The sequence below is a fragment of the Chlamydomonas reinhardtii genome, chromosome 10 (genome assembly GCF_000002595.2).
Source record: "Chlamydomonas reinhardtii strain CC-503 cw92 mt+ chromosome 10, whole genome shotgun sequence".
Lineage (NCBI taxonomy): Eukaryota > Viridiplantae > Chlorophyta > Chlorophyceae > Chlamydomonadales > Chlamydomonadaceae > Chlamydomonas > Chlamydomonas reinhardtii.
Window position 1 is genome coordinate 6068054 of NC_057013.1, and position 16281 is coordinate 6084334.

Sequence of the window (16281 nt, forward strand, 5' to 3'; positions counted from 1 at the left end):
AGGAGCTGCCTGGCTACTGAGTTGGCCGTCAGGGAAACTGCGGGATCGATGCTGAAGCGCACGGCTGGCAGTGATATGAGATGTAGCGTTCTAAGATGTATGTTACATGAGGTTATGGCTCAGTTACGGTACGCGTCAAGCCATGAAGCAGCATTTCAGCAGCCTCACTTGCCAGTGGTAAATCTGGTAATGTCGGTACCGTTCCGCAATTTCATTAATCCCCCATCCTACTTTAATATCCATGATGAAGCCGCCCACTTGTGCTCAAACACATCGCATGCTCGTACGGCTTCCCAAACTCATACAGGTACGGAGACCGCTTTGCAGCGGGGAGCCCTAGCCTGTCTTCTTCTTGGGGGGAGGGGGCGCAGAGTCCTCCATGGGCGGCGGCATCTCCGCGGGGGGAGGCGCGTCCTCCGGCGGCGGGGGCTTGTTCTTCTTGGTGGGGCTAGGAGAGGGAGTGGGGGCGGGCTTGGGGGCGGTGCCCGCAGGCGAAGGGGTGGGGGAAACCTTGGGGCTGGTGGAGGGAGAGGGAGAGGGGGAAGGAGAGGCCTTGGGGCTAGGAGTGGGAGAGGGAGAGGCCTTGGGGCTAGGAGTGGGCGAGGGAGAAGCCTTGGGCGATGGGGAAGGAGAGGGAGAAGCCTTGGGCGAAGGGGTGGGCGAGGGAGAGGGAGAGGCCTTGGGCGAAGGGGTGGGCGAGGGAGAAGGCGAGGCCTTGGGCGAGGGAGAGGGAGAGGGCGAGGCCTTGGGCGAAGGGGTGGGCGAAGGCGTGGGCGTGGGAGAGGGAGAGGCCTTGGGGCTCGGGGTGGGGGAGGGCGTGGGAATGGGCGTGTTCGCAATGGCTGCGTACAGGGCGTCCTGCAGCCAGAGAGACACGCACACGGCACAGGTAAGGCGATCGATGCCGCAAAGCGATGGGTCTGCCTCCTAGGCCCCTGCCACTGACAAGCGACGCCATAGGAGCCCAGGCGGCAACAGCTTGCATCGCCAGGGCCGCCACAAACACGCGCGAGTAGATGGACCCTGGAACTCAGGAACTGAAGTGCGGTATCAAACAATTTAGAATCCGGCCGCAACCAACTCACCGTAAAGATGGTCTTCACGGTGGCGCCCTCGAAGCTGGCGGCTAGGAAGACGATGGTGCCCTGGCCAGCGGCAAACTGGTGGATGGACGACACGCCATTCTGTGAGCGTGCGGGTTTCGGAAAGGGGCAGACGGGGTTAGCGCGTGGTGCTGTGCCGTATGACCCGCCAGAGTGAGGCCCGTGCACAGCAACCGCCGAGCACACCTACCGGCTGGAGGCAGCACGCCCCAGCCAAACCCCCGCCCCGCCGGAAACGCTCACCGTGTTGGCACTGGTCATGACGGGGCGGCCAGAGCCCTTCTGGCACTGCAGGCCGGCGGGCACCTGCGTGTGCGTGTGCGCGTACAAGTGCGTGTTAGTTGCGTTGCCGGCGGCTGAAAGGGGCGGGGAGGCATTCCCTGCCCATTGATTAAAGACACGCACGTGGCACTTTGAGCAAGCACGCATAGCCAAGCCCCGTGCGCAACAATCCACCATTCCTTCTGCCGGCGCCGCGATGGCTCCTCCGTCTGCTCTCTATCTGCTGCCTGCCAGACTGACCTCTGTAGAGTTGGTGACCCAGGTGGCGGCCAGGGCTGTGTAGGGGTCTTGGCGGTAGCGTAGAGTGAACTTGGTGGTGCGGTTGGCAGCCAGCTGCACGCCCACGCAGGCCTGGCTCTTCTTCCTGTGAGGGCCGCCGGACATACCGTACAGTTGAAGAGGAAGTAAGCGGCCGGCGCTTGGGAATGCGGTTGGTGCATTCATATGTTGAGGCCAAGGCGTCAGGCCAGTTGCTACCGTATGTCACGTCATGCCCGACGGCCCCAGCGGCAGGTATGACAGTTCACCCCAGCCATGCATGCACACATGCACGCCTGCCCCAAGTGGCGGCACACACCAGCAGCTCAAGATGCCACTCAGACTCACATGAACTTCTCAATCACTGGCTTGAAGCCGCCCACAGCGCCGTTGACCAGCACCAGCGTGTTGCCCTTCCTCACCCAGTCGCCCACGGCCTTGTAGAAGCCCGCGCTGGCCTTGGCGGTGACCGAGGCGTTCAGGACGGCCTCCACGCCGGGCCGGGCGTTCAGGACCAGCGCCGTCATGCCCTTGAGGTCGGCGGCGGTAAGCGCCAGGCTCACCTGTGGGGCGGGCGGGGTGCGGGGCAGGGTGGCGGCGGTGGGGTGCGTGGTGGTGGATGGTTTCAGGCGGTCAGGTACCTCAGCTGAGGACGACACATGCATGTGCGCCGGAGCCATCTTCAAAACGCACGCATGGATGTGCTCAATGCGTGCGTGACAGTGCCCGATACGGTAGTAGACTGCATTCGTTACACGAGGGACGTGCTGACGCAGTGCATCTATTAGTAGTACGGTCGGTATCGCTTGCTATGCATTCGTGGCATTAGGCACATGCACATGACCCTCGCCACGTACCTCCTTGGCCATAGGCAGCGCTTTCTTGATGTTGGCGTATGCGGTGGCGCTGTTGAAGCTAGCCTCCTTCAGGAGCGCCACACTGGAGCTCGAGGGGGCGATGACTGCGGCAGCAGCGGAGGGCGGGCGGGAGGCGGCGAGGTTGGTAGGGCGAACGGAGCAACGAGTCAGTCGGGAAGAGAGCTGGGTACGTAGGCCGCGCGGTGACGGACCGCTCCTCACAACTCCCAGCCACTTGTCAATTCAAGGTTTGACCTAGATAGGGCGGTCCGGTGGTGGTGAGGTAGCGTGCTGGTCGTCGCGCGCTACAGACTCATCGCCCTCGACGCCAAGTCTTCCCCGTTACGCGTTGCGGCGCCAGGCGCAAACCGCGCGGCAAGGCACAGCTATCATAACTCACCAGCGCTCACGCTTGACGTCAACGCGAGGAGCACAAAACCCGCTGCGAGCAAAAACCGCGTCGCAGCCATTTTCCCAACTTCGCCGGTCAAAACGCCGCTTCAGCCGCCGCGTGAGGCAAGTCTCCAATCACAGCGAGTGCTGGATTAAGTAAGGCTCGGCAAGACGCTGTATGCACTACTACTCGGGCGGTAGGAAGTAATTATATGTCGGCCAGGTTACTTCGCTCCAGTAGTTGGGTAAGCAGTCAGCCCGCTATACGACTTGTCGCTCGGGAACCCAAGTGGATTGCTAATGAGCTCAACGAGTGTTCTCACCTGTGACCGGATGTGCTCTTTATTTGAGGGGACCGCCCGCCCCACACCCCCCAATTACGTACGGCGGAATTTTCTCGTGCAACAGGCAACAAGACATAGAGGTAAATACGAGAATAACTGCATTGTGACGATATGCATTACTGGAACAAGCTCTCGTAAGCAGGCATGTGTTCACACTACTCCTGTTCTCACATGCAATTTCGGTGCACTCTGAGCAGATAACGCGTTGAAGACCATGCGTGCTTAATGCATAGACTGCTGGCGAACCCAGAGACATTTGTAGTACGACCAGCTTCCGGGCCGGTTCTGCCAGCAGGTTCTGCTGCCACCGCAGCTCTTCACAAGACGTGCCTACTGCGGGCAGAGAGAGAGAGAGAGAACTTGGCATAGTCCGTCGCACCTGCTAGGCGGTACTGCTTACAAGCACCAGCAGTGTTTTTGGCTGGCATCCATGTCCATGGCGTCTGACTGCGTTCACCCGCTTCGACTCTTTGAACGTCTGCAACTTATCACTCTTAAGCAGCACGTTGGGATTATGGATGCGCCATTGTCGTTGGTGCCGATCGTTGGGCGGCCCGCAACAGGGGACTCTGAAAAGCAGCGGCAGCATGCAAGCAAGCAAGTTCGTCCGCCGGGCGCCGGCGGACGGCCGCAGCCTCGTCGTAAGCGCGTGCTGGACCGCCACGTTACAGTCAGGCCTCTGGGTAAGCAAGCTGCTGGATGATTAGTAGTGCGTAAAGGGCCACTCAGGGCGCACCCGTTGCGGTATCGTAGCACGCTAGCTGCTGCCCACGCTTGTGGCACGAGAAGGTAGAGGCCCGATCCCATCCCAGTAGGGGGCGGTCATTGGCTGGCTCAAGTACAGTGTTTGGGGTCCTAGGCAGAGCGGGTCACCCCGCCCCCTGCGCTGGCCGTCCTGGGGTGCCGTCGATTAGGGCCTTGCTTGTTCGCGCGCTCCTCCCATCCAGCAGCACCTAGCTACCCACTACCGATGTAACACCAACCGGTATGTGTCGCTGCTGTGTGATTGAACAGGTGATGGCGGCGACTTCCCCTACCTCAGTCCATCGCCTCCACATACACACACGCGTACTCCCGCCTACCTGTCAAAGCCCGGCAAGGCACAGACCTATCTACGTACCGCGCGCCGGCTGCGTGGTGAGGTGGAGCGAGCCACAACAATACGGTAGTAGCACCCGCCGCCAGTAACGCACGGGATCACGCCGCCGGCGCATACCATGCCCATCCACTAGATAGGTGAGTGAATGGGGTTTAGGGTTTAGGGTCACATTCATTTCAATGGCTGCTCTTTCTTGAAGGGCCATCCAACGTACGGTAGGGGCCTCTGTCTCTACGCAGCCAGCGCGCGGCCCAGCGCAAGTCCCACCGGGGGCCAGCAGGGGCGGGCAACATGGCAAGTTTGGGGCTGGGCCGCTGGGGCTGGGAGTGGCAACAACGCCCTAGTTAGAGGCGCGGCGAGGAATTAACAAGAGGCCCATGAATGCGACATTACAAGATGGGACAGTCCGCCGGCGCGGGGCCATCCATCCAGTTATATATGGGGCCAGCCCATGGCTGGGTGGTGTGCAACACTACTGTCAGCAGGGGACACCTACCTCTCCCGACTGTCAGTCTGCCACACGTGTGCCGAGCCAGCAGCCGATAGCACGGGCGGGCTGCTCTGCCGCATATGATACTCGCTCCCTTCCAAGGCCTCTCAGCACAGCAGTCCGAGCTCCAGACTTCTCATTTCAAAGGTACACCAGCACACCGCATTCCAACGAGCCCGCCGTCGCGGCGGACGGTACCAGGCTATAGCGTGTAATCCCCCCATCGGGCTCAGGCCACGATGGCAGTTAGTTACGCCAGACAATATATGCTGTTCCCGTACGGCCATGAATACACACATAACAATAATAAACTTGCTTTGCAGCCCCAAAAGGGAAGCTGCGAGCGTCCGGGATCACGGGAGCCGACCTAGCCCTAGCGCCTTCAAATTTAATGGCCGTTCTTCTTCTTCGGAGGAGGCGCAGCCTCCTCCATGGGAGGGGGCGCCTCAACGGGGGGTGGGGCATCCTCAGGAGAGGGCACCGGGGCGGGCTTGGGCGCGGGCTTGGGGGCAGGCGCGGGCGTCGGAGTGGGCGCCGGAGTGGGGGCGGGGGTGGGCGCGGGCTTGGGGGCGGGGGTGGGCGCAGGGGTGGGCGCGGGCTTGGGGGCGGGGACGGGAGTGGGGGCGGGCTTGGGGGTGGGGGCGGGGGTAGGGGCGGGCTTGGGGGCGGGAGTGGGGGCGGGCTTGGGCGCAGGCGTAGGGGCGGGCTTGGGAGTCTTGCCTGGCTTGGGCTTGATGGCGATAGCGATGTCCAGGACATCCTGGGGGTGGAGCGGAGGTTCCAGGCATCAGAGTGGTCAGACGACGGCGGCGATGATGATAAGGCACAGATACAGGGTTGGGGCTGGGCTGGCGAAAACCACTGGAAAGGCGCATTGCTTTCCTGGACGCGCGTCCAGCAAGCATACACATGCGCACACACCCTTGTGTTGATGCCATTGGCGTGGGTATGCAGAACTCACCGCTGGTTTGTCATGGCCCCAGCAAGCAAAACACACGCACACGCCACAGTACACCCCTCAGGGCCCCCGGGGCCCCCCGGGGCTCTCCAACCACGCACCGTGAACTGGGTGCGCACGGTCTTGGTCTCAAAGGTGTTTCCGAAGTAGATGATGGTGCCACGGCCCACCGCCCAGGCGTGCAGAACCGACACAGCGTTCTGACGGGGGCAACACAACGACACGAGCAGCGCGGGGGATAGGAATGGGGGGGCGTGTTATCGGGGGTAAGGATGATCAGTGGGCGGTAGGGCATGCACAGAGTACAAGGGGGGGGGGGGCAAAGGGGTTCAGACACGCATTCGCCAATAAGCAGGGCTCAAGATGTCGATTGGGCAAGGGTCAAATACACATCCTCTCTGGCCTGCTGGCCGGCGGCATGCGGCGGCCACACGGGCGGTCAGTTGGGACCAGCCGCTCTCTCACCTGGAAGGGGCGGGTGGACAAGACGGTGCGTCCGTTGCCATTAGCGCACCTCAGGCCGGAGGCCACCTGTGGGTGGGAAGCGGGCGGAGACGGGCACAGGGGCAGGGGCGCGGGGGCGGGGCAGATCCAGTCACCCGGTGGGAATTCAGTTTCCGTGGGGGACAGGGGTGGCACACAGAACGGTACGCGCGGGGCTCACATGATTTGCTCTTTTGCTTCCTTTCCAAACTGCAACTAACCCGCCAGCCCGCGAGCGACCATTTGCACCCCCGGCCCCCAGCTCCACGGCGAAGTGGGTTCCAATTACCCCCACGGCACACACACCCACACGCACCCTGCCAACCGTACTGCACAGTACTGGGCTCCCACATGTCCCGTTCCCTGTTTCACCCCGTTATGGTATACTCCCTGGCGCTATGGCGTGCATCGGCTCTTGCCGGACCCGGTGTAACTCATAAGCCCCGCCGCGCTCCCACAGCCCACGCACCTCAGAGGTGCGGACTTTGCGCCAGCTGTCAATCTCGGCAAAGGGTCCGTTGCTGACGCGGCGGGCGAAGGTGTTCTTGGGCTGGTCAAACTCCACCCCGGTGCAGTTCTGCGCCTTGCCCCTGCAAATGATTTCAACATGTGTGGCCGCGACTTCCATGACCTGGCGCACGCTGCTTTCCTTATGCTCATGAGCACTCGCTGGACAGGCAGCAGCAGCAGGCAGGCAGCCTTCACCGCGTGTGTTTGCACCCCCAGCAGCCCCCATCGTCCACACAGCGCCTCCATCCTTGTACCCGCCCTCCGCACCCACCAACCAGCCCGCTCCCGGACCCCCCCCTGCCCCCTCCCCTCCCCCCAGGTCACACCACCAGCTCCCCCGCCACCGCGCCCGTAACTCCCCAAGCTCACATAAGCTTGCTGACGACGGGCAGCCAACCGCCCACGCCGCCATCCACCAGAATCAGGTTGCCACCGTCCTTGAGCCAGGTGCCGACGGCGGTGTAGAAGCCAGTCATGTCGTTGGCAGCCACGGAGGCGGCAATGGCCGCGACCGCGTCCGAGCGCGCGTCCACCACCAGGGCGGTGGCGCCAGCCAGGTTTGCAGCGGTGAGCGCGGTGGTCACCTGTGCGCGAATGGGTCAGTTGGGGTGGGGGACGGGTTTGGAGGAGTGGGCACGCACGTGGGAGGACGCGGGAGGGCAGGGGTTGGGTTGGGCAGGGGCGTCATGTTGGAACGCATGCGGGATGCGCAAGGTTGCTGAGCAGCCTGACGAACCCGAAGAGAGGCGGCGGCACGCAGAGCCGCAGTAGCTGTTGCAGGCTGCTGTTGTGCTGCTACTGCTACTGCTACTGCAGCTGTTGCCATGCAGGTGTGTAGCACCCCTCAGTCTCCCGGTCTCACCTCGGTGGCATTCTTCAGGTACGCCTTCAGGTTGGCGTAGCCCTTGACGCTGTTCAGCGTCGCGTCCTTCAGCAGCAGCGTGGCTGCGACAGGCGTGAGGGGAGTGGGCAGAGGGCAGGGGGGATGAGGGTGAAGGGGGAGGTGAGGGGCAAGGATGAGTGAGGAAGTGGGAGTCGGGCGCGCAGCAGGAAAGAATGAGAGGCAACGCCTGAAGCACACGGTGACGGGGAGTGAGGAGAGCGATTTTTGAGCGCGTGCAGCGCCGGTTGTTACGTGATGTGGAGCTTTGGGAGCGATGGGTACAGCGCAAAGTCGCGGCGGCAGCGGGGACTCAAAGAAGGCAGGGGTTCGCCGGTAGGAGGTCACGGGGAGCAAACGCAGGGCGAGCGAAACCGGCTCGTTGATAAGAAGCGCACGCGAGCAGGTGAGTCGAGCCACTATGGAAAGTGCCGCTCGCTGTCGCTCCAAGCGCGGGTGCGTGCGCATATCCCACTCGAGTGAAACCCGACCATGGGACTCGTCGTCCGCATTATAGAGCGCCCCTTGGCAGCGACAGGCGACCCGCGACTATTTGGGCTGGGCGTCGATACAAGGCGTGTAACAACGTCCAGGTATGACGCACTGCTGCTGTCTGACAGCGCGCCCGCACACATGTTATCTGCATCAGCCGTCGAAGCGCCAAACTCGATCTACCTCTGCTCTTCCCCGCATGCGGTCGCAGCTGTACACTTACACGCACTGGCGCTCGAAGCAACTGCAAGCACGGCCACCAGGGCCAGAGCCATCGCGGGGCTCGGCATAGTGTCAGAGAGCCGCAGCTGTCTGCACTCATGTGTGCAAGCAATGGGTGCACGCACACGGTGAGTACAATTGCACAGCTTGGCGCAGCGCCTTAACGCGGACAAGGGTGCACAGGCGACGCCGTTTTCTTTCTGTTCCCGTGCTATTGCTCACCTCTCAGTGATATTATGTAAGGCTGTTCACCTTATAACTATGCATACCTCTGAATAGACGCTGAGACGTTGTTTGGCGATTGTGCCCGCCAGAGCTTGGCCGTACAGCCACTCATTCTTCTCCATGTTCCATCGTTGAAGAATTTGAACACGTTTGCAGGTTTCATGGATGCCTGGGTGCTCATTGCAAGCGGGCAGGGTATCTGTTTGCGTAGGTGCGACTGCATCCCCGAACTGTGATTTGACGCTGCCATGAGCGGCTGGGTTTGACAAGCTTAGGCCAACATATGGTTGCACAGTAAAGCTCAGCGCGAGACGGGTGTGATTTGTCGGCACGCATGTCAAGGCGCGATCTCGTGCAGGGATGTTGCGCGAATTCATAAACTCGTTGTGGACACGGAGCGCCGCAGAAGCCTTGTATCGGTACACTCGTCTCTTCTGCAGCAAGCCCGGCGCCGTTTGTGGTCGGACCTGCCACAGACACAAGGCAGGGTGGTGGGCACGTCTGTGGCGGGCACTGGCGGGCAGGCACGGAGCCAGAGCGCAGGGGAGGCGGCGAGGCGCGTCCACGCAGCACGCGCCTTCCCTGGCGCAGAGCGTATGTGTTACTCAAGAAAGGGGATTGCAAGGCGAACTTTTGTTTCCAAATAACCATGTGCGAGTGCGTTTGCGTGGCAACCGGGGAAATGAGTGAGACAATGCGTCGCACTGTCGGACTTTCCGTCGAACAGCCGCGTGGTGTGTGCACCTCCCCTGGCAAACATGGCACATAGGTGCGACTTCAGGATTTGGGCCTTGGGCCGGCTTGGGCAGACATTCTCCTGACCCGGAGATCCTTCTTGATGCGGGTCCTTCTTGATGCGCATGAACCTCCGCTGCCGCCTGCACTCGCATTCGCATCTACGCATTTCAATGAAGTGCTGAGGAGCAAGCGACCATGCCGCCCAGCAGAGCGGCAGAGCTATTGCACCCAGCCACTGGCGTTGTGTCTTGTGAGGCTGGGCTTCAGGCTGGGTGAGAGGCGGAGAGGGGATTCGGTGATTGTTGCTTCGACAGTTCGACCCGGTGTTGATTGCTGGAGGCCGCCGCCACATGTATTTCCAGCAGCACACGGCGGGACCCTTTGTCGACGCGGTCCTGCCCTGCTTCCCAGCATGGCCATGCGTGCGAGAGCGGCACATACCGGTAGTGTCAGCACCGGAACCCAATCACCGTACGGGCGTACGGTAATCTAAGCTGCGCAAGCAGGCGCAAGAAACCAGTCCACCCAAGCCCACAAACACACGTGGCAGCAAGCAGCATGCCTCAATACCGCGACAGAAAAGACTGCCACACGAGGACTGACACGCGAGGACAATTGAAACGCAAGGGCTTCAAGGGTATCGCGCGTCTGCCCTGTAAGCATAGCCACGCACAAGCCCGACCGAGGGCCCCTACCTGAGCACAACCTGCATTCCAGGCCCCACGGCTGCAGCGAGCCCTGCACATCAGTCCTCGGAAGCCGTGGCATCCATGCGCGACGGCGCCCCTAAGGGAGTGGGAAAACGTGACATACCAGGAGTCGTCCTGTGTCATAAATCCCAACAGTGGCGGCACACCCTGCAGGTCACACCACCATGTGGCATGACCACCCTGCAGCCCACACACCCATACAAGTTGTCTAGCGGCCAAACGAGTCGCCTGTGCCGGCTTGCTAAGAAGAATAAATCAGCGCAGAGTGTCCATCATTCACTATGGGCTCCGCCGCTAGGCGGCGCACGATTGGCGTGCTAGAGCTGGCGCACACCTTGGTGCACGCGTGCGTCAGCCGCACAGCTCCCTCCTTCCAATGCTCTCCTATAGCCCTCTTTGGGGGCTCACGCACATAGATGCAGAATATACTGCTGCAAATGCTTCGCAGGTTGTCTTGTTACTCATAAGTTATGTATCCTCCCAACTTGGAATCGCGGTTCACGAGCCGTTTTCCTCGAGGGAACAATGCCACACCACCGTACCGTGCTGCATCGCTCCTACCCACTTCACTAATGAATGCAGCTGCAATTGTTTCGCTCATGTGCTTGCGTTGGCGCCAGGTGCGGCCCCAATGACGACGGCAGCAGGCGATGGCCTTGACAGGCCCTGTGGCTGCTGCACTTGCTGTGCCCGCTGCCCGTCTCGCCTCGCGACCTGACCCACAGGCGGCAGAGGGACGCCATGCTGCGCAGGCACTGCTGGAGGCCCTGCAGGCCGCGGCAACAGCTGCTGAGCTGGACTCGACCGTTGATCGGCGCCCATCACCACATCGGTTGCCCTGCGCACTGCAGTAGCTGGCACCGCGGCTGGCGCTGGTGCTGCTGGTGCTACTGCTGCTGGTGCCGTCGTGGCAGCGGCCGGCCGTTCCTCCAGTGAACCTGACGAGGACAGCTGCCTGCTCAGGATCACCTGCGCCCAGCGGGAACGAGCAGGCTTCTGGCTTCATGCAACTGAAGGCGGGAACGCTTATTCAAGCCAGCGGTTCGAACCCAGCGCTGTGCCGCCGTAAGCAATTACCATGTGGGATGGCCCCAGTAGCGTTGCAGGCATGGCCTGTTGTCGGCCGAATTTGCGGCAGCATCCCACCGAAGCCCCCCCCCTGTCCAGGCCACGCCCCATGGCGGCAGCCCCACGCCCCCACCCCATCTCCTGCCTGCAGATAGGTGTGTTAGCCCCCAGCCCCCAACAACTGCCCCCCCCCCCCACACACACTTTCCCTCAGCAGCTGCAGGCGTGACCGCACTCCCCAGGGTTGTACATAAGCCCCCGCCATGCATCCTACTACCTTTGCACATATGCCTCGTCGCTCACCTTCCAGCTCTTGCTGGCTGACAGCAAGGTGCGTGTGCATTCGAGCCGCCGCACCCACAGTGCCAGCGCAATCCCCACCAGCCCCGCCGCGAAGCCGGCAATTGCCATGCCAACAAGCTCGGTGGTGGTTACGGTGTCGATACGTCCAGAGGTGATCATGTGGGTGCTGTTGCTCTTGCCATTTCCGGTGGGCGGTGGTGGAGGTGGCGGCGGCACAAGACCCTGGTGGGAATGCAATGGGGGCCATTCAGGCACAGATGTGAAAGCAATCAAAGGCGCGTGCTTGCGGGGGCCGGGATACCGTGGTTCGGGTGTTTTGAGTCCGCACGCGGCGGCATGCACTCGCGTGGCACTAAGCATGCATGTGCACCGCATCCAAAACCCCTCCGCAGGTCTCGTCAGCTGATTGAATCAGATTGATTGCCGCATGCGGCACGTTTAATGCTGCCACGCATATGTGGTGATGCGCGCGGGGGATGACGGCGAGGGGCGGTCACGTAGGAATGAGATCGAGGCGTGTCATGCACGTGCATAGGGCCTCTCAACATTGACGGCCCCTGCCAGGCACCAACTAAACACCTTGTGCGGCCCAACCCCTATCGTGGTCGAGTGTGCCGCCATGACCGCCCCGTACCGCCCAGTCATCCTAACAGGCACTTCGTTGGGGAGCCGGGGCCGCGTACCGTTGCTCAAGCCGTGCACCCACCAGCCTCTGCTGCTGAGGATCAGCATCAGTCGGCGTCGCGCCGGAGACTTGCTGTTCAAAGCCGTTCACACCGGCCAGGCCGGGAAGTTGGGCGAGAGCTCGGCCACCGCGCAACCTCCGACGCACCCAGCTGCCTGCACACGGGCACAGTCCGGACAAACGTCCATGTAAAGCTGCCATAGTGCCATGGACTCTGGCCTCTGAGGTAGAGACTCCCGCCACACGTGGCATGGTTGCCAAGTCTGCTAGATGCCAGTGTAGCTGCAAATGAAGGCTGCGACCCACAATTTATTTGAGCACGCCACACAGTTCGCCGGACGTTGGAAGCGCGGCGTTTGTGGGCGTGGAAAGCCCTTCGACGGACACAATCAGCGCCGCGCACCTGGGACGCCGCGCGTCTCTCCTGAAGCACATGCTTGACCACAGCTGAGCAGCATAATCGACGCAGCCAACAGGACGAAAGCACGTCTTGCAGGCATCCGCTTTGTTCAGTGGCCCAGCGACAATGGTGGGATGTCGGCACAACTGACTTGCATCAACACAAACAACAACAGGGACCACATGAACCCATTTCGGCAAGCGTTTTTAAGGACATTACAGCGCCAGCAAAGGGAGTTTTAGAAAACGTTCATAATGGCCTCCCGGCCCGCGGTTAATTGATTGCCCAGCGTCTCTAGGCCGAGGGCCACGCTGCTCACAATAGGAAGCACACTGCAGTATCGTATGCTGCTTGGCAATCTACGGTGTGCGAAAGGCCTACTTCGCAACCGTTTGGGCAGGCAAGTGCCAAATGCCATTCCGACGCCCCCTTGCCAGGCTCCTGTTGTGACAAACCCCATCTAAACGTTATTGAATACAAGAAATAATACGCGCAGTCTCAGAACGCGTTCAAATGGGGAAGTTGGCGCAGGGCTCCATCCCGGCACCCGATGCGGTCTTCCTGTTGCAAACTCGGCATACAGGATGTATACATAGTAGTAACACCACATCAAGAAACAAGTTTTCAAGGGGCATCCCCTTATCAAGCCAGAAGGTCTTGCTGAGCTAGGGCGCATTTCTTCCCATAGACATTCTTACACATCCTTGATTGCGTGACTTCGAGTAGTACATTGCGTTGAACCTGCCAAGGTATACGTAGAAAGCAACTGGGTGGGCACCACAGCAGATCTTTGGCATTATTTTGTGTGCTTGGTTCGATAAGGGCAGGGTTGTGAGCCGGAAGGATGGCGTCGTCAGCAACACAAAGCTGCATAAGTCTGGCACCGAGAGCGCCTCTGCAGATTGCGCCTCAGGCGAGACGCGGTGTTGCAGGGGGGGGGGCGGAAACCCAGAACGACCTGTGAAGCAGGCCTAGTCGACATGTAGGCCTGCGGACCTTGCTGTGGGCTCGGCATCATTTCCTTGGGGATCAGAGGCGCCTGATAGGGTTTATGCACAGCACGCCGCGGGACGTTCTGGGTGTTGCGCTGGCGCAGGGGTCTCTACTTCCCGCAACGGTTCCCACGCGCCAACCGCTGCCCCCCCGGCGGCTGTCGTGTAGGTCGTGATTGGCACCGTGGACGTCGCCGCGATTGGGTGAGTACTGCATGCCGGCATGCCGGCAGGCGGGCGGGCAGGCGGGCGGGAAGTTTAGGGGTGCAAGGGGGTAGCGCGTAGCGTGCCTCTCCTGCCCCCTCGACGCCGACACACTCCTGAAACGGAGCTGGTGGCTGGCTGTGCCTGACCGCGGCTCCGCACCCACATCCTAGCCGCGTCACCTTGAGCCTGTGCCTACTGAGTCTGTGACTCCATGAGTTTGTGCACCTGAGCCTGAGCCCCACGGGCCCCACGGGCCGCAGTCTTGCGCTGCACGCATCCGCACGACCTTCCAACAACCCCCGATCGTCAGAACCGCAACCCGCCACAACAATAACAGGGCGCGCGTGCTTCTATCGCTACAGCCCCCCTCCGGCTGGACCGTGAGCGAGACGGGCGTGGATTTGGTGGGACTGCTGCAGCCTGGGGACGCGTCAGGACTCCGGCCTGTGCTGACGGCGGCGGCAGTGGCAGCAGCATCCACAGGGGCGGCGGCTGAGCAGCAGCCCAGCAGCAGTGGAAGCGGAGGAGATGGCGCCGCGCCGCTGCTGGTAGTGCGCAACATGGTGCCGCCGGGCAGCGCCACGCCAGCGGTGCGTGCACGTGCGTCCGGGGGCCATAGCAGCCAGGAGGCGTGGGTCTCGGGGTGAGGGACGCGTTCATGCGGGATGCCGTAGGGACCGCGGGCGCCGCAGGATGCTTGCTCACACAAGCAACAGGGACGGGGAAGGGGGCGAGGCGGGCGGGCGTTGGTGATGATGCATGCTGGCGGGAGCGACTGAAGTGAGTGAAGCCTAACTAGTCATGCCTGGACCCCGGCCGCCCGCGCTGCTGTGTCGTTCCGAAGGTGTCGCTGGTCGTGCTGAACGCCGCCCTGCCGGAGGGCGACCAGGCAGAGGTGGCGGCGGCACTCGTGGACCTCATCACGTTAGGCGGCAGTAGCAGCGGCAGCAGCAGCGGCAGTAGCACGGCGCCCAACGTTGTGGTGGCGGCGGCGATGCTTTTGCAGCAGCTGTCCAAGCCCGCTCCGCTGTACCAGCACCTGCTCAACGGCGCCAAGCCGCTTGGCGGCGCCGCGGCAGCGGCAGCGCACCCGCTGCCCACCGCTGATGCCGGTGCTACTGCGGGAGTGGCTGCGGTGGCTACAGCCGGGGGGCTGCGGGTGCGGGACGGGCAGCTGGCGGCGCTGCTGCATGTGCTGGCGGTGGGCGGCGAGGCGGCGGCGTGCCTGGTCGTGCCGGGTACGTGCCGTCGTAGCGGCTAGGCGCAAGCGGGATCCATGGCCAAGGGGCATGCAACTGTCCTACGACTCGGGGAGGGCCCATCCATCGAGCGCGAAGATCCCTGCGAGCTTACCCCTTTCCCACCCCCCGGCGTGTCCACTACCGTAGGCACCAAGCCGGCCGCCTCCTCACCCCTGGACCTGCCGGATGCCGTGTCAGCCTGCGACACGCTGGGGGCGGCGCTGGCAGCCGCCACAGGTCTGTCGTACTCGCCTGGGGCGTGCCGTGCTGTGACCGCCTCGTACAAGTGGTTCGTGCCGGAGCGTACGGCAGGCAGTGACGTGATGTACACGTGAGGGCCGGGGCTGGGGAGGGGGGGTAGTTTCTTCCAATCCCAAGTAAACCAAGACCAAGCAGCAGCCCGCAGAGTATGAAGGAGGTTCGGCCCTTTGGGGTGGGCACTCATGTGGGGGCTGTGGGGAGGTGTGGGAGCTGTGGGGTCTGCGGGTATGGAGCGGTTTGCGGTGTGTTGGCGCGGTGCGGGGCGGAGGGGGGAAGGGAAGCGCGGCGCACAGGGTGCTGTGGGCTGCCCTGTGGTGGCGCAGCGCTCGTGCACGGCCGGGTTTGGGCTGGCGCTTGACTGCCTCAGGCATCATGATGCTACTGGTACATCACATGGGCGATGGTACATGCGGCAGCAGTGCCAGCCGGTACCGGGGAGGGGGGGGGAGGGCAGATGCTGCCACGGGGGCCTTGATGCGCCTGACAGGTGAGTCAACCGTGTGTGAGAGCCACGGGCTGGGCGGCCTCTGCAGTCTTTGTAACTACGCGCTATGAAATGCTGTATCCTTTTTACAGCAAGCTAATCAGGGCGCGGTGACAGTTACGCGCTGCAAGAAAAGTCGCGAGCAGGACGTACGCGCGCTGCTGACTTTATCCAGGCTGTGGCTTCCTGGCTGTCCCTAGGGCTGTATTTGATGGTTATTGTTTATTGTTATCAGCTCTTAGCTATGCTGAGTTGGATCTGCGAAGTCCACTGCTCACGTTGGTTGGTAACCGGGATGATACCCAAGTAGTGTTAGGATGGGCGCCTAAGCCGCGCATTTGAGTAGTTCGCGCCACGCGCCTGTAGAGTGTGCATTAATGCTGAAAACTCAAGGTATCACCTAGTATCGATTTGGGGCCTCCGCTGCGCGAGAGCATTCTCATCACCTAGATACCCGCGAACATCAGGCGGGTCTTGGTAATAATTCCAAGCGACGCCGGCCGAGCGGAGTTTGCTTCTTTCTGAATCAGCTTTGTTACTCACTTGCATTAACATGTGTGTTCGCCACATTCCCGATGTCTCGCACGAGTAGCGAG

General features: G+C 61.9%; 6 protein-coding genes across 6 annotated transcripts in view; 3 read left to right on the forward strand and 3 right to left on the reverse strand.

The window, feature by feature from the left end:
- The window catches only part of CHLRE_10g463300v5 (uncharacterized protein), a 12922-nt gene extending 12838 nt beyond the window's left edge, over window positions 1–84 (forward strand). Inside the window, exon 25 of the mRNA XM_043067198.1 lies at window positions 1–84. This exon is cut by the window's left edge and continues 978 nt beyond it. The gene's annotated coding sequence lies outside the window, so the exon portion shown is untranslated.
- Window positions 85–90: 6 nt separating this feature from the next.
- On the reverse strand, window positions 91–3198 carry CHLRE_10g463350v5 (uncharacterized protein). Its single transcript, XM_001698559.2, has 7 exons — window positions 2901–3198; window positions 2501–2604; window positions 1992–2206; window positions 1626–1749; window positions 1347–1409; window positions 1086–1184; window positions 91–858 (listed from the first exon to the last, which is right to left on the reverse strand). The coding sequence occupies exons 1-7, from the start codon at window positions 2968–2970 to the stop codon at window positions 337–339; spliced, it is 1197 nt and encodes a 398-aa protein (XP_001698611.1). The 5' UTR covers window positions 2971–3198; the 3' UTR covers window positions 91–336.
- A 144-nt stretch (window positions 3199–3342) lies between these two features.
- CHLRE_10g463355v5 (uncharacterized protein) lies at window positions 3343–4574 on the forward strand. The gene is made up of 2 exons (XM_001698378.2): window positions 3343–3920; window positions 4252–4574. Exons 1-2 carry the CDS (start codon window positions 3752–3754, stop codon window positions 4404–4406), a joined length of 324 nt encoding a protein of 107 aa, XP_001698430.2. The 5' UTR covers window positions 3343–3751; the 3' UTR covers window positions 4407–4574.
- Window positions 4575–4713: 139 nt separating this feature from the next.
- Window positions 4714–9572, reverse strand: CHLRE_10g463370v5 (uncharacterized protein). The gene is made up of 9 exons (XM_043067199.1): window positions 8702–9572; window positions 8594–8615; window positions 8373–8461; window positions 7640–7722; window positions 7147–7361; window positions 6737–6857; window positions 6250–6315; window positions 5886–5984; window positions 4714–5586 (listed from the first exon to the last, which is right to left on the reverse strand). The coding sequence occupies exons 1-9, from the start codon at window positions 8775–8777 to the stop codon at window positions 5215–5217; spliced, it is 1143 nt and encodes a 380-aa protein (XP_042920596.1). The 5' UTR covers window positions 8778–9572; the 3' UTR covers window positions 4714–5214.
- Window positions 9573–9621: 49 nt separating this feature from the next.
- On the reverse strand, window positions 9622–12972 carry CHLRE_10g463400v5 (uncharacterized protein). The gene is made up of 4 exons (XM_001698560.2): window positions 12504–12972; window positions 12122–12255; window positions 11416–11637; window positions 9622–11013 (listed from the first exon to the last, which is right to left on the reverse strand). The coding sequence occupies exons 1-4, from the start codon at window positions 12556–12558 to the stop codon at window positions 10642–10644; spliced, it is 783 nt and encodes a 260-aa protein (XP_001698612.2). The 5' UTR covers window positions 12559–12972; the 3' UTR covers window positions 9622–10641.
- Window positions 12973–13102: 130 nt separating this feature from the next.
- Window positions 13103–16244, forward strand: CHLRE_10g463450v5 (uncharacterized protein). Its single transcript, XM_043067200.1, has 5 exons — window positions 13103–13413; window positions 13662–13696; window positions 14037–14289; window positions 14544–14937; window positions 15088–16244. Exons 1-5 carry the CDS (start codon window positions 13345–13347, stop codon window positions 15273–15275), a joined length of 939 nt encoding a protein of 312 aa, XP_042920597.1. The 5' UTR covers window positions 13103–13344; the 3' UTR covers window positions 15276–16244.
- Window positions 16245–16281: the final 37 nt, after the last annotated feature.